General features: G+C 39.4%; 2 protein-coding genes across 2 annotated transcripts in view; one reads left to right on the top strand and one right to left on the bottom strand.

Annotated features, from left to right (window-relative positions):
- ctnna1 (catenin (cadherin-associated protein), alpha 1) overlaps positions 1-24,916 on the bottom strand; it is a 68,929-nt gene that overhangs the window by 27,301 nt on the left and 16,712 nt on the right. Inside the window, exons 7-9 of the mRNA XM_084549644.1 lie at positions 22,603-22,806; positions 2,965-3,045; positions 2,543-2,695 (exon numbers count right to left, since the gene is read on the bottom strand). Of these exons, the coding sequence (XP_084405770.1) occupies positions 2,543-2,695; positions 2,965-3,045; positions 22,603-22,806 (438 nt within the window). The remainder of the gene's footprint in view (positions 1-2,542; positions 2,696-2,964; positions 3,046-22,602; positions 22,807-24,916) is intronic.
- lrrtm2 (leucine rich repeat transmembrane neuronal 2) lies at positions 8,487-11,072 on the top strand. Its single transcript, XM_084549594.1, has one exon. The coding sequence runs from the start codon at positions 8,842-8,844 to the stop codon at positions 10,417-10,419; it is 1,578 nt and encodes a 525-aa protein (XP_084405720.1). The 5' UTR covers positions 8,487-8,841; the 3' UTR covers positions 10,420-11,072.

Raw genomic sequence — 24,916 nt, 5'->3', positions numbered from 1 at the left:
GTGATATAGATTATAAAGTGATGAGGAGTAAAATGAACGTGAAAAGAAATGTGTGCCACTATATGCAGGTCCAATAAATCAAAGTCTTCCACATCAATCAACACAACTTGTATTTGTCTTAATAAATGTGTGAACAACTACTTTAAAATGCTCAGAGAATGCCGAGAGAGAAAGTCCAAGGAACTTTTGCCAAACAAGGATGGATATTGGATCGTAAACATTTCTCTTGGCTGTCAGAGAAGAGGAAGGACAGGAGGGAAAAGATGGAGACTGTGTTTTGGTGGCTAAAATGCAATGTCATCACTGTATTAAATAAATCAGAGGCCGAGTGTGAAGCTGTGTTTCTTTTTTTAGTTGTTCTCTTACTTGAAAGGTTGGTAAATTGAACAGATGAGCTTTTAAAACTAATTTAACAGAAAAAAAAAAAGTCTTCCATTATTTAATTACTGCAGACATTACATTTGAATACTCATTAGTTCATCATAACGTAAATCTCCTGCCTAAATATAGTGGGGTATGTGCACTGCATAAACAACGAGACTGAGGACGGTGTTATCACTGAATACTTCTACTGATTTCTGGCTACTTCCACTGCTAATCATGCTACTCCAGTGGTCCATGAAGGCTTCTCTTCATCTCGACATGTCACGTCGCACATCTCTCTGACATATAGTGCCTTGTCACTGCGAAGCTCATAATCTTAACAGAATGTGCACTCAAAACAAACATCAACTTATCTAAATAACGTAAACTAAACCCTTATCTAATGTGACTACCATCACTTGAGAGACTCTGCGCTTGCTTTATGTCAAACCGAATTTGTTTCTTTATTCCCTTCATTCTCTGAATATGGGTCAGTCATAACGTGGCTCTCATAGAAATGTGTGTGAACTAATGGGCCATTTGCCTAGGGGCAGCCTACACTTGCACATGATGTCATACAGACTGAGCCCGAGATTGATGGCTCTTTGCTTTTCCTACCACTGCACAGAGGGCATGCTGCATTAACAGCATATTCCTTCCTTCTGTAGTATAGGACCGTACATATGGTTCTGACTTTGCAACATTGCTACTCCTCATTGACATCAAGCATCTGGCAGAGGCTCTCTTCGGAGCTTACTTGCAGGTAAATGTCAACCATTTTCAGCCCGGGGTGAAAAACAACATCTCTCCTGTGAATTCTCTATTCTTCAGATGACTTATGCATTATGGTTGTCTTGCTCTATGTGACGGTTTCTGCTGAGAAAATATACAATGCTAAACTGTCAATCTTGCCGATTACATTGGCTGGTGCTGAGCAAAGTTAATGTAAAATAGGAAAATGGTTGCTCTTAAAACAACAGCAATTTATATCCAGGAGCACGTAAAAAATGTATAATTTAAAGTATAATTTTCAAGAAACTAGTATAAATATATGAATATCTCAAGAGTTATATGAGCAATTATATGAGAAATTCTTTCATTCTTCTACTACACAAGTAATTTTAATCAAAGCTCTGCATTCTGTTCATCTACTCTGCTAAAGAGTTGTAAGAAAAACTAGTTTCCAATCAAGCAAGTCCACTGATGTCACACTCTAATGCCACATCTGACTCGCTGGCCTTCAGGAGCTTCTTAAGGCTCTACTCCCCAGTGTTGCCCCCTTTTCCCTCTGATGCTTTCACAGTTGGCCTTGTGAATGTGTACATTTCCCCGCTGTGGATGGACGCATCCAGCCACACTCAAGGCCATCTGCCCATGGGGAGAAGTCATTTTCAGATGTCCGCATATGATGGCCTTATACAGGCATCAGAGGAACTGGAGGAAATACCAGTAATGAGTGCAGCTGACGTTTCTGTTAGCTTGTTGCCTGGCCAAGTCAACCACTTTGCTTTGTCTCTAGCATCTGCATTCTTGTTGCCGTGCACAGAGCACATGAGATGCAAAAATCTCGATCGTTCCCAAAGCATGCTCCAGGTTACGATCTCCCAACGCCAGCTGTCATTGGGTGGGAGGGCGTTTCAGACAGTCTCTCCAGGGTGACACTGATAGTGTTGGATCAGGATGCAGACATGAAAAGTATCAAAAATAACTGAGTAACAAATGAAATGAGACACAGACATCTGATGTCTGAAAGGTACGATTAAAGACGACATGATATTGGTCAGTAAGATATAGTCCATCAGTCTACTGTGGCTAATGCAACCGTTCCGAGTAGAAGTAGCACTTATCCCTGAGTTGTTTTTGCAATGATTTTGTGTGCTCAATACAGAATCCGATTAGAATCAGCATATTTCAGAAGGTGTGTGTGTGTGTGTGTGTGTGGCAGTGAGAATGACAGACTGAAATAAAGAGACAGAAATCTCAGGGAAATCTTTACAGCTTTGTTTTCACTCAGGACAAAGATCCCAAAGAGAGGTTTTTGTGGGGTTGTAATCTCAAAGTATCACAAGAGAAGCTGGATGCAGACCGATGCTTTCGATAAACCAAACTAAAATCTGACTGTTGTGTATTTGGGTCAGATCAGGTTTTGACTGTGAAAGCAATGAAAATCTTACGTTACCTCGATCAGCTTGTTGGCATGCTCACGAAACACCTGTGCATATTCCTTCACTTCTTTCTCGTTGCCATTCTTGGCAGCTTCGATCAGGACCAGGAGGGGAACATTTGTTTCCAGGAAGGAGTCAGAGACGTGGTCCATGACAGCTTTACGCAGCTGTGAAATAAGAAATTAAACAAAGGCTGTTATGTAACTGTTATTATTATTCCACCCTGCTTATATCCTGTGGATAAGGAAAGATGTCTTATCATACAGCTTGTTGACTTGGCTGCACAATACACCTCCCATACTTTCATATATAAAAGGATAACCAGATAGATATATTATTCAAGATATTTGTTACACTTTAAAAGTTTAGCAATACCAACACTGAGGATTTGGGTGGTTGAATAAACAGTGGGAAAGAACTGAAGTTTAAAACAAACCTGTCTGCGAAGGTCTCTGGTCTTCTTTGTCATCCTGTCGATGGCGGTGTTCAAAGCATCGCTCCTGTCCTTCCTTCCCGCCTGAAACATAAACAGCGAGAGGAATCGGTGAGCACAATGATGCAGTGACAGCTATGTTCCCAACAAATTTGTTGAGGACGACCATAACATATATCCTGATAAGCCAAAGGATCAGACTTGAGCGCAATCAATCTTTTGTTCCAACATGAAAAGATTAAACAGTTTGCGGACTCCAGTGAATAAAGTCAAAACAAATCTGCAGACACAGAATGGCATCAGAATTTAGGCTCCTTCTTTAACCCATTTGCTTTTGCTTTGTCTTGATTTTCTTTTCTTTGGATTGTTTTTAGACTAATAGGGTATCTGAATAACAAAAGATGTGCCAAATCATGAATCAATCAGACTTGTTTACTACATAAAATGACAACATTTACAATATTTTCCCCAAAAGAAATGTTAATTGTGATGAGTTTGTCTTATTTTGTTTTGTATTGGAAAAAAATTTTTAAAAATCTAAGTCAGTAGTAAAAATGACTTTCCATTTGCAGTATGGCAGAACCAGGGCTTGAATGTCTATTAGGTCAATCCTGGGTTGCATCCACACTTCCTAAGTTTAGAGGTTTGTTTTTGTGCCCTCTCCTTGCCAGATCACTTTCCTCTCTTCTCTCTCTCCTTATCTGTCCCCCATTAAGCTATCTTTCATGCCTAATATACGTTTCCTCTGTCTGTTTTGGTAAACAAACATTCAAAATGTGCCTGCCGGGAATGTGCCAATTGCAGTTTTATTTGAGGAAATATGGTAATTCAAGAAGCGGGGGACGCTCACAACAAATACATGTATTTATGAAACTGTAATGGAAAACAACCTTGAACCCAAATATGACGACCTCTAACCACAATGTTGTGAAGTCGAAAGGTCGTCAAGAAGAACAGGCAAACATACACAAAAAGATAGGCAGAACACAGGCTAGCTAATTTACTGGGGGCAAGGTCTTAACTGTGTTAGGAACAGTTCACCAGCCTCCAGTTATTCACTCAGAAACGTAACAACAACTTTCCTGCACTTGTTTATGTTACTCAGTACAACTTAGATAGTTGTGGGAAATTACCAGTGTGAGAGAAGTACCAGCAGGTTGCTGCAGCCACACAAAACAAAAATGGTAGTCACATTACTTTAGTCAGCCGTAAAGGGTGTACATAAGCTCAGGTTACAGTATAGCAGTAGTGAAAGAGATGGGATAAGAGGTACGTTAACCGGGGCAATAAGTGGAAACACTGAAGACTGTTTCAAGAACTTTCTTCATGTGGTCAACATATTATGTATTATGCTGCACAATGCACATGTGTTTTTGGCTTATTGTTGATTAATGTACACAAATTATCTCAAGAATTGACTAGACGAACACATTTAATAAATGCAGGAGAGAATATTAAAGCAGCTATTGTTCAGCATACACCCAGTCTGGTCCATCTCTGATCATTTCATTTATTGTACTCTATGGAGAACAGCTGTGAAAAGTGCCCCATTGGCCTCTGGTAAGTACTGGAATTATTTTCTAACTTAGAGCAATGCAAGCAATTAATGGAGCAGAGAACATTGGCCAACAGTTTTAATTAATAATATACACACGTTGAAAGCACGCCTTGGTAAGAGAGTTGGGTTAAAAACAGCTGATTTGCATTATATCAGTGCTATCTTTAATGTGCACCACACCCTCTTAAGTGCTGCTGTTGGTGGCAAAACTGCACTTGTATCCATAACTATAGTCGTAGACCAATAAAGAAAGGCTATCCGTGTCACATAAAACATGTCTGTTTTATTGTTTCCCACTAATTTTAATCCACTGGTGCCCAAAATCATTTTGTCGTTCTGTATTATAAGAAGCCATTTGTCTTTGAGGGCGTAAAAGACCTAAATCAATTCACAAATGTAGCAACTGCAGAAACACCGCTCTGGCCAAACTAAGAAATGGATTGACTCGTGTGATAGGTGACTCTGTAGCACGGCTGCTAAACACGAGCACTCTGACCATGTTTTGGAAAGTCAGGCAGGCTAACAATAATGTCAGCATTTTCAAAACAATCTGCTCTCCTCATCACCTTATGAGTAAAGGCCAGTATTTTCACATACTGCAGTTCTATTTCTGAGGTGAAAATGACAGCTTGGATGCAGTTTCTGAAGGGAAATTCTCAGCTAAGAAAGAAAAGTAGGTATTTAAATAAATCAACACTATAGTTTAGATCTTTTGTTTTCTCAAGAATAAAAAAACAGCCGTTAAAATTTAAAGCAATGTTGGAAATAATAGTTATTTTCATCTTCGAGGCAAATGCGTGTTTATTGAAAGGTTACATTTTACTACACATGGTTAACTGTGTAAATTATGTACAGGAACAGTGCCACACTATAGGCAGCAGTCACACAGCTGAGTGCGAGGCAGCAGTCAGAGCCCTAACCACTGCAACCCACTGAGGGCAAAGAAATGTTCACTCACATTTTGCAAACCACTCAAGCACAACTTGAAAATCTAAAACTTTCAAGAAGGATGGAGAGGTGGAGCAAGAGAGAGGAGAAAGAGAGAGAGATGCACTGGAGAATCATAAAATTAGTACAATTATATGAATATGAAAGGGTGAAGAGAGAAAGGGCAAAGAACCAGTTGGACTGGTTCATCCCACTTGTAAGGTTTAAATCAACTGCAACATGTCACCATCCATGGTGGTGGCATTGACCTACCCCATCCCCCACTGCCCTTTGCCCATTGGGGGGTTGTGCATATAGTTAGGGGCCAGGGAGATCCAGCAGCACTAATCCCCTGTGATTTTGTGCTGGTTGGATGCAGTGCTGTGGTGTGGTAGGGCTTTAGCCTGCTCTGCCCGTGCTGTCTCAATCCTATTCCATTCATGCTTAGCCTATATTTCATTTCCACACCAGAGGGTTCTAAAGCACTTCTTCAGGTGCTCATTATGGAGGCAGTTTCTCTGAGGCATCTTTTATGATACTCAGGTGAGTCCCTATCCATCTCCTCTAGGACTGATTTAGGGACATCCTTTTCTACAAAACCAGTGTCAGCTTGATTATTTCAGAGATTGTAGCAAGTCGAATGGTCACACAGCTCAGCAATACTGTTTTTCCAGTATAACAACTCCACTCGGAAGCCCATTTCAAGTTTTAAATTTGCCTTTTCAACATACTGAATTCCTAGTGACAATCAGAAATACAAACAAATGCAGTATCCCAATGTTTAGGCGTTTTGTTTCCTTCATATTTTCCTCTCACATTACTCTCAGGAGTACAAGTGGGAAACGTATTCTGCAACAAAACGTGGCAGACGACAACGCTAAAAAGTTGACTCACCATCCAGATCTGCGTTTAGTTCTTCTACCTTAAAAAGTGGCCGACATAAAATTAATTATGGAGTAAGTCACTGTAATAAGAATTTTAAAGCCCTGCATGCAGTTCAGTTATTCTGCGATGTGAGTAAACGATCCAATATTCAAATTTGAGATCCATCACCTACTACCAAGGGCTAATGAAGTTTTATTCTTTGCATCCATTAAATTCAATTGATTGTAACATGTCCAACAATATTTAAAATCCTTATGAAGTAACCTCACTAAAAGGTATTTAAATTAATAAATGTCTATAAACCAAGGAGAAGTGGCACATATTCAAAACAGTAAGACATAAAGGGATAGGTGGCCAAGTGCCCATGTGCTTTTTACTTTTTCTTCTTTCTAGTATTTGGCAGCTTCTAATCTAAATTACTCCAATTACCTTCACCCCTATTTCCCACAACATTAAACGATTAAGGACGCCAACACCAACAGACATCACATTTGGATTGGCACTTTTGTTCAATTGGCTCTGATATAGTCAAATAGAATATCAAGATATTGTCCATTACATTTTAAAAACTAGCTTAATTTAACTTCAGAGCAGCTCTCCATACATCACATGCCAGTGCTCAAAAATTAAAGCACTGCACTCAAGATATGTAAATTATGAATATCAGCCAGACCCCCTATGTTAGCAGTGCATGGTATACTCTATCCTGCTTAGAGAAAAGGTAGTCCAGCAAATTTTAATGGTTTTGTTGACTGGAGACACAAGTTAGAAACTATATGTTGCTTTGTTGTGTTATTTTGTTTATGTTCCTAGTATACATTTATACATAGTGCCTGCACAACAGCAGCAAGGCGAGGCTGAGATTTACAGCTGTGGTTAATTTCAACAGCAAGCTGCCGCAACACGTTCAAGATATCAATATTCTGATGGTGACGAGCCAGTGGGAGGGAAGGGGGATGCAAAAGGGAGGCAGAGGAAGACTAAGGTGCACAAGCACCGTGTATGAGGCAGCGAGCAAGTGACTGAGCAAGAGAGTGAGAGGATGTTTGTGTGTGTGGGAGAGAGAAAGAGAGAGAGAAACGGTAGTGATGATCGACGCCAGGCTGCCACCACTCTGTAGCAGTGAGTGGCTGCAACAAAAAGCACAGAATAACATCCCTGACTCCCTGCTCTGCTTTTTTTTCCCCTCTCTCTCTCTCTCTGCGTCTCAGCTTGCAGACGAGGGCTCCGCTCACAGCTCTGCAGAGGCTATGCTGAGACTGAGCCGGCATCGGAAGCAGGATCTCTGGCTGCCATCAACAAGTTAGGGTTGGGAGACCACAGCCATGAAAGAGAAAAGCTTGATCTTCAATTAACCATCTGAGCTGACATCATTGCGGCGGAAGGGAAACAAAATAATAAAAAAAGGAAAAAGAAGAAAAAGGGAGAGGGGGGATCTGTTCGCTGGAGTCTCTCTGGATGCAACTGATCAACTTAAAAAAAATATATATATATAAATATTTATTTCAAGGATCCGTGAGTTGAAGGAAAAAGATTCTTCTTCTTTGAGCTTGGATTTTAAGGGACTCAAGAAAAAAACAACAGGAATAAACATCATCTCGGGACATGGAATTTCATATTTTGTTTCAATTGGGTGGGTTCAGAATTGCTTTATTTCCAAAGAGGCTGATTCCTTTTGTGCTTACTCAAAAGGGCTTTTTCCCTTTGGATTTTTCTTCCATCTGGTTGCTCCAAGAGTCTGCGGAAAAGGACAGTTGAATGCAGCCTCCGATGTGCACAAAAGAATGGGTAAGTTAGCCCCTTTATATGGCAGGTCTGGACATGAATAGGGAACACAAGTAAGAGTGAGGGAGGCTAAGGACTAAAAGCTCTTCTGCCTACTCTATTTACTGCAATGGTCCTTCATTTTCAATTCTACTTCGACACATGGTTTGGGAAGATTAAAATTTTAAATACCATAGCAGACCTTTAAAGTGATGAAAAAGGCTTAAGAATAAAAAAAAAAAAAAACTAAATCAGTTCTTTTTAAATCCTAAGGTCAATAGCACATTTGAGCTGCTCAGAAATGAAAAAGAAAAAAAAAAAACATACAGCAATAACTGCCAAATGAATGACAGTAATGAGAAGGAAATTAGAAGGGGTATTCAACCCCAACTGCAGAGCACGACGTGTGAACCAAATAAGCTTAATATAAATACTAAGGAAGTGAAAGTGTAGCTCATGCATGCAACTGATCATTAGACACCTAAGTAGACCACATTTCCATTAAATCTAACCTCAAAGGAATTGTGTTTACATACACTGTGAAAGTTGGCAATTGCTGCTTTATGTACGGGGGAAAGGAGAGCATATACAGACAGCACAACTGCCACCATGAATTAGTAATAAGTGCTCTGCAGAGATTAGCTTTCCCGCCCCACAGTTCATTTTCTTGTCTTTGAACCCACCCAGGTTTCCATTCAAGGTGGCCATTGGTGGGACATGCACCAGCGGCTCTGTGTGTGATCAGCATGCTCCTAGTGTGCCTGCTGTCTCCTGCATCGTGCACAACCTGCCCTCAAAAATGCCGCTGTGAGGACCTGCAGTTCTACTGCGACACCCAGGGGCTTAAGGCACCCCCAGATGGCGTGGACAAGGGAGCCCTGGGGTTGTCATTACGCCACAACAGCATCACTGAGCTGAGCCCTGATCAATTCTATGGCTTCAGTCAGCTTACCTGGCTACATTTGGACCACAACCAGATTACCACAGTACAAGAGGATGCCTTTCAAGGGCTCTATAAACTGAAGGACCTCAACCTGAGCTCCAATCGTATCACCAAGTTGCCCAACACAACCTTCATCCACCTCATCAACCTCCAGATACTGGACCTGTCCTTCAATCAGATGACTGCATTGGAACCAGAATTGTTTCATGGACTAAGGAAGCTCCAAATACTCCATCTCCGCTCCAATTTACTTCGCACCACACCTGTTCGTGCATTCTGGGACTGCCGCAGCCTGGAATATCTGGGTCTAAGCAGCAACCGTCTTCGGAGCCTGGCCCGGAATGGATTTGCTGGGCTCATTAAGCTTAAAGAGCTCCACTTGGAGCACAATCAGCTGACCAAGATTAACTTGGCCCATTTCCCTCGCCTTGTTGCCCTCCAATTTCTATATCTGCAATGGAATAAGATCAGCAACCTAACATGTGGCATGGAATGGACCTGGACCACTTTAGAGAAGCTGGACCTCACAGGAAATGAAATCCGTGTCCTGACACCTGATGTGTTTCAAACGCTGCCAAATTTAAAAATTTTGCTGCTGGATAACAACAAACTAAGCAGTCTGGATTCCCAAGTCATGGATATGTGGCAGTCTTTGGGTACCATTGGGCTGTCCAGCAACCTCTGGGAATGTACCAAAAGGATTTGCTCTCTGGCCACTTGGCTCAGCACCTTCAAGGGAAGGTGGGAACATTCCATTCTCTGCCATAGTCCTGAATATGCCCAAGGCGAGGAGATACTTGATGCCGTTTATGGATTCCAGCTTTGCCAGAATTTTTCAGCGCCGGTTGTGCAGACCATTAGTACAACCACAGACGCTACAACAGCTGCAGAGATCACAAGCTCCTTGTTTGGAATTATGCAGCCGACTCCCACACAGGACTATGCAGAGGATTTTGGGAGCTTTACCACATTCACAACCACTACAACCACAACACAAACACCACGCACTGCTCAAGCAACTACTGCTCCATTGGAAGAGGCAGCTGTAACGGATGACTTCTCAACAATGGACAACACTGTTATGACTCATAGGGTTATCATTGGAACTATGGCCCTTCTATTTTCATTCTTTTTCATCATTTTCGTTGTGTATATCTCACGGAAGTGCTGCCCTCCTACCCTGCACCGGATACGCCACTGTTCGGCTATTCAGAACCGCAGACAGATGAGGACCCAGCAGCGACAGCCTATGGCAGACCTAGCAACACAGGTACCCTATAATGAGTATGAGCCCAGCCATGAAGAAGGGGCACTTGTGATCATCAACGGCTATGGGCAGTGCAAGTGTCAGCAACTGCCTTACAAAGAGTGTGAAGTATGAACTCTTATTTATTCCTAGAGCATATGGTTTGTCATTTGACCATTTCAGATGATACAGGGTTTGCTTTTTTGATTTTTTTCCAGTTTATGTAAAAAGCATAATTTCTACAAGTGAGATTTACGAATATGTGAGAAATGTTGAATACTACAATGACAGAGGTTGGACAGTGAAGGGACGATCTAGAGATAGTCACAAATTTATTTTTCTATGAATGCAAGGTTGTTCATATCAGGCAGGGGCAATCATTTTAAAGAAAAAAAAATGTAAACTGTGAGAATTGTCTCCACATTGTCTCTATATTCTGCAGCACAGAGAAACTACTTTGCCAAATGGCCCTCTGCTACCAGAATACATTAAGTGAAGAAATGTGATTTATGTCGTATTTCTTTTAAACAGTATATAGTTGAAATCATGTTTCTACCTGCACCATAGGCACTGTAAGCCAAACACTGAATCACTGGGGCAAATGAACTGGTGCAATGATCATGTATTGTTTTATAGTTATATTGTTTTGGGAGAGCTATGATACATTAAAGGGCACCAAGAGCAAACTCAAATTCTGAATTATAACTGTAAAATAAATATTGTTATGTTGCAAATAAAGATAAATAAGGGAGAAAGGACCCTGAAATTCTATTCTATTCAGTAAACTCTGAAGATAGTTTTACTAAATCAGACACGAGTCAATTACACAATAACCCGTTTCCTTCTTAAAGAATATATTTGGGTGGCCAACAACAAAAAAAAAGAAGTTGTCCTTAGCCAAAAAGAGATTATATATATATTTTTTAGTCATTTGGAATTCTTCCAAAAATTCTTCTGTTTCAGAGAATTTATGTTCAATTTAATAAATTGGAAAGATTCTCTTTAAAAATCAGAGATCAGTTTGTGAAAGCAAAGCTGTTTAGCTGCTGACTCAAGTTGTTGGGTGTTTGAGCTCCTACCCACAAGGGCCAACCACCAAAAATCAATTCTCAACCTGGGGGACACACTGAGCATTGTTCAACTGTGATTAATCTCCAATACACCATGCTGTGGAGCAAAAATTCAACCTCACCTCAGACATACAAAACTCAATGATTAGACCTTTAAATGTATAGCGGCCTGTACATGAATTTTCCTTTTCCCCAAATGCCACACAAACTGTGATCATAATATTTCCAGCAGGTTCATCTTGTTAAGTACAATTTGCTGATTTGCTATAGTATAGAAAATGGTAGCAAGTGAAAGGGTAATGAACAGTGCAAATGCCAGATAGTAGAGCATTTCATTCTGAAAACACAACCTTTCCCAGTAGCCCCTGCTCTTTACTGCTTGCACACTAATCAGGGCTGACAGGCACAAGATTGAACCAATTAAGGCAAGGCAAAAAGAATCTAATATTCTGTCACCTACACCAGTGATCCAGCAACATTTAGCTGTTTAACCACTCAAGAAACAGCTCTGGTATCATCATCCTCTGCATCCCACAAAAACATCAGAGAACCCTTTATTTTAAGACATTGTTCTCATCAGGGAATTGTCATTTATGATCTTAAAAATGCCCTCACAGTGAATAAATAAATATTATTTATAACGGGTTCTGGGTTAGCAATTGCAAGTGTCAAGCTAAACTGCGGTCAATACCCTGAGAGCAAATGGAGATCCAGTGATAAGCAAACAGCAAGCCTGGGTCAGGACACATTTGTATGCAGCAGGGAGAGGATGTGCATTAGCATCAGACTAAAGCTGCTGCCGCAGCTTCGCACTTCTTTGTGTTCAGTTCGGTAGTGGGGGCAGGGTGAAAGAGAGATTGAGGGGAATTGATGGGACGTTGGAGAGGTGCAACTATCGGGTAATGTCTTAGTTTATGAAAACTAATAAGCATCTTTCTGAATAAGTAAAAGTAGTAGAGAATGGAATAATGACGACAAAGCAGCAGCAATTTGACTATTATTCAACAGATGAGCCAACCAGTGTTTGAAAGCTGAACAATTACAGCCAAATTACACCAAACACCAAAATATGTTATTTTATCATATTCCTAATATCCCCCTCCCAACTGTTGGCGATGTCTCTCAATGTCTGCAATTAAGAAGATAAAATGCTTATGATAGCACAGAACCTCGAAGTGAGATGTCTGGATGTGAGCAATTAGGCTGCAGGTCATGCCCCCTGGAGGTAAGCAGGAGCTACCATTTGTGGCTTTGTCTCTTTATTGAGCTTGTCAGAATTTGGCTTCAAACATCTAAATGAATGCTTTTGTCAATGTATCTTAGCACACGCTCATATGATGCCTCCAACAACCTAAGGAAGTGCTTATGTAAACCAAAAATTGTTAAAACATTGCTTACATTGATCATATTTCCAAAGCCGTGAACCTCCACTTTCTAATTTAGTTTTCTTCCAGCTTCGCACTGCTTTTACTATTGCCCTTTTAATCTGTCTTGCATGTTCAAAAGTCAAAATTTAGTTAAATATTTCTTAATGTCATACAACAAACGTTATGGAGAGACCTCATCCTTTGGTACCACTGAGAATGGGGATGTATATGGAACTCCTATAAAGTTCTCTCAATCACTTGACATTTCACTGTTTAAGGTTACAGTTGTACTAAGTGACTGAAAATCCACAAAATTTGTAGAAATATGCATCCCTTTGCACTCTGGCTCTTTGTAAACAGTTTTTGTTTCCTCTTGTCATCCTCTAGCCCTTACCCCCTATCTAAAAATAATAATAAAAAAAACACAAAAAAACAAACAAAAAAAAAACAAGTGAACCAATCCCCTCTCTCGTACCCAACCTCTTTGTGCAAAATGAATGCTTTTCTCTTCCCATTTTCCTTTTGTATTGTAATATGTACAATTTCATATCTGTATAGTGGATAAGATGTGCCAAACTGAAAAAAAAACATTGTCCCCTCAAAACATATATTTTTTAAATAAAATGGTTATAATTTACAAAGTGTTTGCTAACTGATGGATGCTCACAATGTGGTTTGGTCTTTCATTACATTTTGGTTAAATGTATAAATCTTTAGTTTTCAAAAATCAAACAAAATTAAAACCAACCTTTGATGAAATTCATATGTATCAGCCTATTTTGAAACCCCCATTTATTATATTTGATCTTACTCAGAAAGTAAAAGTACACAGGATGTGGAATTAATTTGATTTCAAATCCATTCCACAGATGTATTTGAACTAAATAATTGCATTACTGAGTTTACAAGTCAATGAGGTAAAAATTTCGATTTGGACATACAGAATATCACTAAGGAAGAGTGATCATTCAGCATCAGAATGTGATCTTGAAAATTAATTCCTCCATGCAATTAACCATTGCATAAAATGGTTAATCATTAAGTTGATTAAATGCTCCAAGATCCCAAGACATATTGGACAACCCTTATGTTTAAACAGAGAATAGTGTCCAATTCTCACACTTGGAAGACGGAAGAGGTTTTAATTTTTTTTACTTGATCAATGACTATATTGTAATATATACAAATAACTGGAAAACAATCTCAGCAACCAAGCAAGATGGAAATGACCTAGAGAGCATTTATTGCCCACTGGGTTTAGTACACATTGCAGCAATGGTATTTAAATAGCTGGCTATACACCAACATTTTGTAAAATGGACACTTCAACTTCAGGTTTTCAAACTCCGCTGACTCTAAACAGGTTAGAAAGACATACAGAATGATAGAGGGTGAAACAGGGTGAGATTTACAAGAACTCTCACAGAAATGACACGTAGAGATTAGCAGAGTTTAAATGTCCACATTAAAACACACCCCTGGTGTTTATTACAATATAAATTTCTATGACATCTCGCCATATGCCAATAACGAAGACTTACGTTTACACAGAGGCATTGAAAGAAGAGAAACAACACCTTCATGTTGCCTGGTAAGTCAAAGTAAGCTTTTTTTTTTTAGAATGAGACAATTGACATCTGTAACATCAAATGTAGATCAATGGAAAACGGTGTAGAACCATTCTGTGTATCTGACATAACAATCACTTAACTACCTAACTACTAATGATTTTAGATTTTTGTTTTTAAGCACTAATTATTAAGAGCCTCTATTACACGAAGCTATAAGAATTTAGCGTTTAAGTAAAGTATGTAGAATTAGTTTCTTGATCTCAGACTCAGACTACAAGAGTTTGGAATAGATTTTTCCAGCCGACATTTCAAGGACAAATCCATTCTAGGACGTGGCTAAGTATCGAGGTTCTGACTAGATTATCTATGAAGGATTAATATCAAACATTTTGCATAACTAGAATTTAAAGTCTGGATGATTATGTCAGAATATTAACAATAACAATATGAGAGAGACATTTCTACTAGGAGACACAGCAGAAACAGATTCTGTTTAGTAGAATGGTAGACATTTTAGTTCTTGCAGTTAAGGTTAGCTTGTACATTACTGTTGACATATAAGCTCTCATCTCCAGTTCTCACCCAAAAAAGAGACACTTTGTGTTGACTGCATCCCTCCATCTTCAGTTTTAGTTTTGTAATACAACAACTTGCTGTATTACGAAGTTACAACAAGTTCTTGCATCACAGTTTCTGTTTTGTTTACATCAGCTTCCCAGTGAGATTACGTAATGGGACGTCATGCTCCCAGACTGGTCCCTATGGTGTGATAGTCTAAATAATATCTGGCAGTGTGTGTTCTGCTATTTGTGGTGTGTGCTATGCTTTGTGTGTCATGCAGTGTGTGTTATGCTAGATCTGGGTATCTGTGAATTGTATAAGCTCAGCATTGGTCAATCCTTTAGTCTTATTGTTGTCATTTTTATTTTTAGAACTTCCAAGCCATTTGTACCTGCATCCTTTTTGTAGCGTTACCGTGGTTACGGGTAGGAAACAAAGCTGTTTTTTTTTTGCAGCATTCATATCCATCTTTACAGAAATATGAAAGACAGATCAGTAACACTGCCTTTATTGACCCATCTATTATTAAATTTAGAGTAAGATTTAGATTAACAGTATTATCTACAGTATAAATTATACTGGAATGATACTTGGTAAGTGCCATTTCTATCAGTAACTATCAAAAATTTATTCTGGCTCCAACATGTTGGAAGGACAATTCAAATAACTTAGTGTACGTATAGCAGTTTCCAAAGATGCCAACACAGTTAAGGAATATAGTCTGACATGGCTATCCAAGAGTCACTTCAACTTTACCTGCTCTTTTCTGATGAGGTCCACACAAAGTAAGCTTCAGTAATTAACCTGCTGAGTGTACCCAAGTGGGGGAGGCACTAAACTGATGAGTCTGACAGCACGGGCTCAGTAGTCTGCTGGGTTCAAGGGCTTAAAGCCTATGTATGCTTCAGGTATTCATTATAAGGCATCCAATAAATCTACAAAATGCTTACTAGGAAGGGCATATTGATCTGGGTATCAGCAAATACCCCCTAATGCATTTATTGCTCCACAAATTTAAAGCTAGGTCCAAGTGTAAACAGAAAGATTTGCAATGTCTGGGTTACAAAAAAAAATCAAACAAAAGTGAAGTCTTCAAACTGCTGAACTTTACTCTTCATCTTGTTGATCAACTTCACTTTTGTACATTCTTTTGATTCTAAATAAATTCACCTTTCTTCTTAGTGGCAGACCCAGTCAAAAACGTATGCTGAACACCACTGCATTACATTTAAAGGATTTAAAGACATGATTCAGTTCATACAGCAAACACACCATGTATTTGCTAGAGAACAATTCAAAAACTGCTGTCAGTATATTTAAACCCAGAAAAATCAGATGTAATATTTGCAAACTTCGTAGTCTTTCAAGCAACAGAAAATCAACAGAACTTCAAGGATTAATTCCCCAGGAGTATTAATGCAGGGGAGCAGATATTAAGCTAACCAACATCTGAGAACAAATATTTTGAAGCTAAAAGTAATCAGCCAACTGTAGACCAGCATTGCTATAGCAATTGGCTCACTCACTAAGATCTTTTAGCTGTGTTCTAGCTTTTATTTCCTCTTTATGACGCATTGGCCAAGTTAAAATGTAGCCATTATGAAAAACACAGATGTTACGTCCGACCACTGCTGCCACCCACTCAGGTTTTCTCCAGGTGCTTCGCTTCTACTATAAATCTACAACAATGCAGGTCAGGTGAAATGATAAATTACTCTTCGTGTAGGTGCTAATGTGGGTGTGAACGTGTTTGTGTATGCATGTGTTAAAATGGCGAATTCAGTAAAGGGTTTACTGAAATTACCTAAATGTGTCTTTATGTAGGCTCAGGAAACCTGTTAAATGTTATAATATTAGCAATGAGTGTCTGTTCAGTGCACCATATTGGAAGAACTGGATAAGAAATGAACAGAATTTTAACTTGCCTAATAATACCATAAAGTAAAGCAATCCCATTCCTCCTACTGATGTCATTTAATATCATATAGCTGTGAACAAAGTAATTTCCTGTTGCCTGGGTCAGTGGCTCATCTGATGAAAACAAAGCAACTTGCTACAGTCCAGTATGTGTATGCACTTGTTAGATGCACGGATGGTGTTCTCCTTCTTGTGAGGCACATTCATCACACTTCAGTTCACTTGTACTCCGCCTCCCTCACCTTCGAGGCGATGCAATTCTCTATCGTAACACACCTGCAAACAGCATCTTTGTATCCTGTTTTACTGCTGTCTTCTTTTAGCATTTACACCCCCAGCTACAAGATACTTATCAGTTCAAGAAACAGACTCAAAGGGTATAATGAGATTCAGCACAAAAATCCATTTGTTCAAGTTTAGACTACAGTGTTATTAAGAACACAACTATCCCACAGAGAATTGGCATCTGACTCACTTCATTGCGTCTTTCAGCTGTCTAGGGTGCTAAGGCATCAAAACATTCCTGTTTTAGTTAGTTCTCAAGCTGTTACCGGTAGAAGAACGCTCCAAAACTCTGTGTGCTATGCGTGACATGGTGAAAGTGAAAAGATCTGGCAAATATTAAAGATTCCTCTGCAGGAATATGAATGCATTCATCTATAGTGACAAAGACTGCAATACAATAAAATCATTCGGCACCAAAAGCTGAAGACAAGCATGTGAGAACAGCAAGCATGCTGAAGTAAAAAGGGTGCTTTTCATCTAACTGCCAGAAGAGTCAATCAAAAAGCCTAGTATTCACCAATGAAAGATTGAGATCAAGGTCTGAGAAATGTTGCCTGACGTGTTGTTACTGACAGACAAATGTTTTATGTTGACTATAAATATAGGAAGCCCTGGGGACACTAAATCTTTCCCATTACATTGTGTGGAGTGTAATTTGTTTTAATTATGCATTAAGTTGAGATTACAAATAGATAACCTGAACAGCTTCGACACAGGTCTTGCATTAGGCTTTGCATCTTTGAAACGTTCACAACTTGTTCAGCATCATAATTATAAAAAAACAATTTAGATGTTCCCACTTCATTATTCGCTTCAGTTTCCCAGCAATGTTCATACATAATGTTCTCACCCTCCAGGCCTGACATCATACCTAATGTTTTATAAACCTCTACCAGCACAAATAAGATAAAATGGAAAATGATATCCCAGTTAGCTTATATCATTCTCTGTGAGCTAAAAAGAGTATCAAGTAAGGAATACAGACAGTCCAAGATCCCATCCTAAAATGCATTTAAAATGAGAAGAGAATGCACAGAGAAATGGAGAGGAAGCAAAACTCTGCCATTCACTTTAGATGCCCAAGGCAAAAAGACAGCTAGAGCTGTGGAAAGAATGAATTATCTAGAGAGAAAGGGACATATACAGTAAGAGAAAGATTGTGAAGGATGTGGTAGCCAGGTATGTCCTTCACGTGTAGGTGAAAACACATATCATATCAAGTTGAAAGAATTTAAATGTCAGTAGTTTGTTTTTATGCCAAAGCAACCAAGCATCACAGTTTGATATGAAACAAACCCCAGACAGATGCTGGGAACAAGAGATGCATTATTAATAAAAAGTGGCAGAAAGAGCTACACTCAACACGTGCCATGTCAAATCGTCATGACAATATGGAATAATTGAGGTCACACTATGTGGCTTTGCTAGGGACACATAACCCCCCATCCACCTTTCTACTTCACTGGTTGACGAGGAAAGCTCAAGTCTTGTTAAAGCGTCATCATTAACACTGCATACACCTTTCACTCCAAGAACAGAGTAAAAGAAACCCTTAAAGGCGGTTTATACTCGTGCGCCCTACGGCGACAGTGCAGAGCATATGCAGACCCTAGCGCCGTAGCTGACGTGCGCCTCCACAGAAATGTAACTATGCATTGTGGCGACCCAGACCGCAATAGCTGTGATTGGTCCACTTAGTGGTAGCACGTTTCCGCTTTAGTATTTCCGGCTGCTTCTCCATCTCCGCAATTTTCGAATTGATTGTTTTATATCAATAAAGATGGAACATGCTGAGGAAAGGTTAGCTGAGGAGGTTCGAAGATACAAACATTTGTATGACTCGTCTTTGGTGAAATTTTGGCAAAAGTTTCAGTCGCCATTGTTTAAAGTGAAGCAGGAGATGGAAAATGAAGTAGGAACTGGAAACAAAAATTAACCCAACTGGCAAAAAAGGCCTTAGCGCCGGCTAGCGTTTGGGTGGTGTTGTTATAGAGTGAGTCAGACTGACGAGGACACAAGTATAAATGGTTCGCACCTGCGTTGGCAACGTGTGCAGGTTACGGCGTCCCACAATACTCTAAATGAATCTTTAGCCTTATCCTACCAATTCGACAACATGATTGACTTAATACATTTTGCATTATAAAAATTGCACAGAGACAGACATAGTAGACTGTCATACAACAGTTATCTGGTTAGATATCACAGCTGTCTGAAGGCTGATTCCATAATTGTTACAAAGAAAAACTAAATGGCAGCCACGCCAAACACCAAGCTGTAGAAAGTGAAGTTTTGAACAAAACCTAAGTTTAAATCCTTAGTAAAAGATTTTTGTAACTCAGAAGTAGACAAAGAAAAATGTGAAAGGGGCTAAACACAACACAACTTGTAGCCAGAGGGAAAGAAGACACATGAATTAGGACTCCCTCCAACAGCCTTAGCTGTGTGTCTGAACACATATGCTGTAAAGGCAACTTACTGTCAATGACTTGCACTGCCTTATCTATAATCGGAATTATACGCAGTCAAAATTGTGGCTAAGTTACATCCAGAATATTTCCTAGCACAAATCCACGGCAAGTGTGGAAACTGCACAGTCGGAGGAGGGCATTTCTTTTCCTGCATGAATCACATTGCACTTCTACAGCTCTGCCCTAAAACGACAACTCACACACTTTCTCATCAAGCCAATGAGAGGTTTGTTCAGTCTGTCAAAATTAATAAGAGACAAGGTCGGGTTAACCGTGACATTGTCTACCATAGTTTTAAGGCAGTAGATCAAGTCAACAGCTCTAACAATATGCTAACATCATCTCACAAACAACAGTACTCATAAGCTATACTACGCAATTAGATGCAAACAATGAACAATATTATGCTTCTCCTCCGTTTACTTCGTCTGGCCAAATGAGTAGTCATATCCCTGTCATGTTCACTCATCATCAGAGCACTGATGAGATGTGTTGCTCTATGATTGTGGAGTTCTTAAGTCATACAGGGCTATGTGAGTGACATGAGGAGTTCAGTGATGTAGAAAACTTGTTTTGAAGCAAACCAAAGATGCTGCATGAATGGCTCCAACCTTAAAATAAACTGGCAGTGTTCTGGATGGGCATTAAGAGCAAACTGTGGCTGAGCATGACATGCCGTCTAGAGAGGAGGATATTAAAACATGGTTGGCACATGAATGCTAATCCTTTTGTCTGTCAATGCCTTGTGACTCTGTTGCAATTACCAGTTTGCCGATATCAATCCCTTTGACCAGCCAACAACTAGAGATTCTCAACAACCCTTTTTGGACGAGGCTATTGAAAACACTTATATAAATAAATGGTTTGATTTACCCTGCCCAACAGATTACATTTATCCCAGTAGTGGGGCATCCATACAGGAGTAAAAAAACATTTCCATATTTAGCACAGAGCCACTTTCTCCACACTACCAAATTGCAAGTACTCCTGTAGCAACTTGATCTAAGTCTTACATTTAGACAAAAATGTTGTGCTTTAGGACCTTATGTTTGTTGGTATGGAGGATCCTCCTCAATGGCTTTCACAGGCATTTGAACAGAGAGTTAGGCCAAGGGCCAAGTAGACACAGATTACTTTTGGGTACAGACAAAATGGCCAATTTCCCATTTTATAAGCAGGGAGGCTCGGGCCATTTCACTGTTCTCTGCTACAATGAATACACTTGTTCAGGAGCCATGCAACAGAGCTGAAAGTCCTTAAATTGGAGTATCAATATTGTAACCTACAGACTCCCAAAATACTGTATTTGGGTTGTGTTTCCTCTTGGCCTAGACCTACAGATAGCAGACTAGTTAGTCAGACATGCTAAAATTAGCAGACACAACAACAGGGGGAGTATTTGATAACTGGACGAACATAAAGGTAGTCGATTTGCAGCATTTGCATCGAGATATTTGGGCTCTGGTATAACTGCTGATGTGTGTGGATACAATTTAAAATCTGTACAACACATCTGTGTATACAACTCTGAATAATATCCGACTGTTTAGTTAATTAAATCTCGTTACCTGCGATGGTTAGAAGTGTGACTTAATTGTCACATGACAGGCTTCTCAGTTAAACTCAGTGACAATATAGCAGCAGCTTTCCTGTTGCTGCTGAAATTAAACTGTCAGGTGGTGTTGTATTTTGGAGAGATATGACAATAATTGGTTCAGATACTTCCTGGTCCTTTATTCCACAATTAACACTGACTATCATTTCAAAATGAGATTTCACTTGCACACTGCCTTCACAAACAGCAACTGATGATAACAAATCTATGTGTAATCACAGTGGCTTTAAGTGTGTAAAATAGATTCAGCCTTAGCTTAGTTTGGAAATTTTAGTTCAAATATCTTACAATGTAGTTACAACTGGTGAAGTTAGTGATCCATGTTTTAAAACAACCAGTTATTATTTAGTTTGTTTCCCGGCGTAATATACAATATCTGCTGTCAGATAGAGACAATAAATTTTAGATTTCTTTGGCTGACTAGTTTAGGATTTTATTCACGATATGAATGTGTGTCTAGGGTGGGACAGACAGCTAGCAAATCTAAAAAAAAAAAAAAAAACACAAAAACTAATTGTAAATGTATTAAAGAAGTTTACAAGAATGACTGGAATCTTTCTAACCACCTCTGGAGGTGCTTGAAGATGCATCCCAGACAGATGTCTCTCCAAGACTTAGACAAGCTAAATTTAGTCAGAATTTACATTGAAATTAGCTATTGCTCCATGTCTCATTACAGCAACAAGGGAAACGGTTCCAGCAATTTCGACACATACAATCAAAAGTGAGTCACACTGAGCTGCTGTAGCATTTATCTGATCAGATTAACTACTGAATGATCTGTGCGGGAGAGAAAGAACACTGAGCTGTATGTGGGAGGGAGCAGTGTGATGAAGAGACCATGACGAAGATAAAACTCTTGTCCCGCTTGTAGTTAATAAATAGGACTCATTCATGTCCTTGTATTAGACTAAGAATAGTTGTTAGCTTGTTAGACTGGTGAAGGGCCAAGCCCAGTTTGAATGTAGCCCATGAAAACAAATACGGATTACGATCAGATTTCTCAAATGTCATCTGGATAGATAGTCAGAAATAGGAACACAGCTTTTATGCTGTAACCAGCAAGCCATGTACGTAGTTTAATATCAGAGATGATGTGTAACTATGGGTTCCCCAGAGAGAATCTGGGTCTTTGAGCCTCCCAGACAGATCTTGTTCTGCTTTCTTCTGTTTAGATGTAATTTTTCTGCAATTACCTCAACGCAGATAAGTCAAGGTAAAATAAGTAATGAAACGCACACGTTGTCCACTATTAAATATTCAGTAAGAACTGAACCTGTTTAGAAGTAGAAGATTATTACTAAAAGTTATTATTTTTCGCTTGAGTTCTCAAAACTAAGTCACCATAAAAGCTAAAAATAGTAAGATTTTTGACTTAAGTATGTTTCTGAACTTTTTCTTCAGAGAGCAGAGAAGTGGTGGTACGGCAAGAATAAGTAAATGGAAAAGTAAGACACCTACATTGCCCATATACTCAGACAGAAGGTCCTGAAGAGCCTGGCGCACAGAATTGCATTCGGCCACGATGCGCTCCCTGCGGTCATCACGTGTGCATGAAGAATCAGCCATGAGGGCAGCCCCACTGATAATGCTCTCAAGACGCTCCTCCAGGGAAGGACGGAAGCGTTCCTCACTGAACGCCAGGGGGTCCACAATGATTTGTTTCTGTAACGAAAGGGTCAGAGAGGAAATTAAACAGGGAGCACAAATGCAGAAAGTCATCATGGTACACTGGTCTCTCCCTCTCTCTCTCTACACCCCAAAGAGAGAAATCTGGGAAATGGCATAGGTATATCGGTATAGCTTTACATATGGCTTTACACATAGCAAACAAATACAACAATAAAGGAAATAACTTAATTAAAATAAGTTGACTCTTAAAATAAAGAAAGACATTGGAATTACTCCTAGGCTAACTGATAAAATATATGTTTAAAGCATGATTTAAAAGCGGATGGTGGTTTGGTGAGTTAGAGCTCCTTAGGTAGATCAGTTCAAAGTGAATGAGAAAGTCTCCTGTAGTCTTGAATCTAGACACTGCTAGCAGATTCTTGTCTGAAGACCTCAGGCTGTGCACAGGCATGGACGGGAAGAGCAATTGTGAAATAAAGTCTGGAGCCTCAGCATGAAGAGCCTTAAAAGTAACCAACAAAACCGAAACAAATCCATCCAAAAACAAATTGGAAGCCAGTGTAGAGATGTCGAAAGTGGCCTGCCGTGATCTCGTTTCCTGTATTCTGTACTAGCTGTAGCATGTTGAGAGATAAAATTCCAGTGTAGTAGTCCAGATTGTGCCGAGACAAAATATCTTCAAATCTTCAAAAACAATGATAAAAACCGGATTGGCCAGCTTGCTACGTGAGGGTGAGTTCAACTTCAGGATAAAATCAAAAATTACATTAAGTGTGTGGTTTTTTTTTTAAATACAGGGGTGGTGTTTGTAGAAATGGCAGTGATATTGTTAGATCTGATTTGGCCAAAAGGAAGCACACTTAACTTTAACAAAGTTAAAAAGGATTTGACCAAGAATCATAATACCATATGGCTTTTTTAAGCTAATTAATGATGAATAAATTATATTGATAAATGACAGCGTCCCACATTCGAGACTCAAGAAGGTAATGATACCCTACAGCACAATGTTGGAAAAAAACATTCGCATGACCAAGGTACCATGCTATTATTCAACCAAAGGCTGTAAAACAAAAACACGAAGGAACATTTCTGAATGCAGGTCCTGAAGTCAGAAAAATGTGAATAATGCAGTCCTGAGCGGTTCTCCAGTCCAAGACTATGCTATTTTAATGCAAGACCTTGCACAGTGCACAAACTCAACTAAAAATGCAAATGCATTAACTGGCTTTTTCCACAACAGGACTGAGGACTGTCCTTATTTGTTTCTCACAAAGAAAAAGAAAATGGGACAGGAGATTTTATAGGTAAGCACAATTTGTAATATCTTCTTTTATGTCATCCTCTCCCGCAGTTTTAATAGGTGCTTTAATGGGAATAACACATTACAAAGCAAAGCTTCCCTCTCACTGCTGAAGGGTTTGAAAGCTTTTTTTTTTCTCCCCCAATTCAAAAATGTGTGTAATTTGCCAAGATGATGCAATTCAAATTTACAGTATATGCACCGCTCCATCTATCACACTGTAGGACCTGTGAGGCAGGTCAAGAACAATCACTGGGAATCATCAGATGGTGACAGCTCCTCAAACGTCATAGTAACACTAGTCAACGTAGGGACAGAAATGATTTTGCTTTGGGGTTGTTTGGAAGCGGCAGGGAACAGAATAAAAAATGGATTCCAAATGCCAGTAAATTCTGGATGCAAATGTCATGCAGTCACTTAAGAAAGTGAAACTGAATGAGGATGGCTTTTATAACAAGATAATGATTAAAAGCATACTTCAAAACCAACTATAAAATACTTTGAGAAAGTGCTAGTTGAAGCTTTTGGAATGGCCCACAGTCCCTTGACTGAGGGCCTGCTCATTAAAATATGTGGGAAGATCTTAAACATGCTGTGCATGCAGGACTGCCTAAAATGTCTCAGAGCTTGAAATGATGTGCAAGAACAGACAAGAGCTGGCTGGAAAAATGTTCACAAGCTGTGATATGTGCTTCAGGGGGTTAAATAGTACTGTCTTAATAGGGTGCCCAGAAGTTTTACATGTTGTGTCATGAAATAAAACGTAAATGTGCATTAGCATTTGAACAATGGTCATTTTAGATGAGTGCAGGGGTTTTTGCTTTTCACTAAAGTCAAAAC

Source organism: Chelon labrosus (assembly GCF_963514085.1).
Source record: "Chelon labrosus genome assembly, chromosome: 8".
NCBI classification, from domain to species: Eukaryota; Metazoa; Chordata; class Actinopteri; order Mugiliformes; family Mugilidae; genus Chelon; species Chelon labrosus.
Note: the sequence above shows the minus strand (reverse complement) of the source record. Positions and strands in the feature narration are given on the sequence as shown.

Bases quoted from the DNA above. Each gene is read 5' to 3' on its own strand.
- lrrtm2 (XM_084549594.1), top strand. From the start codon at position 8,842: ATGCTCCTAGTGTGCCTGCTGTCTCCTGCATCGTGCACAACCTGCCCT.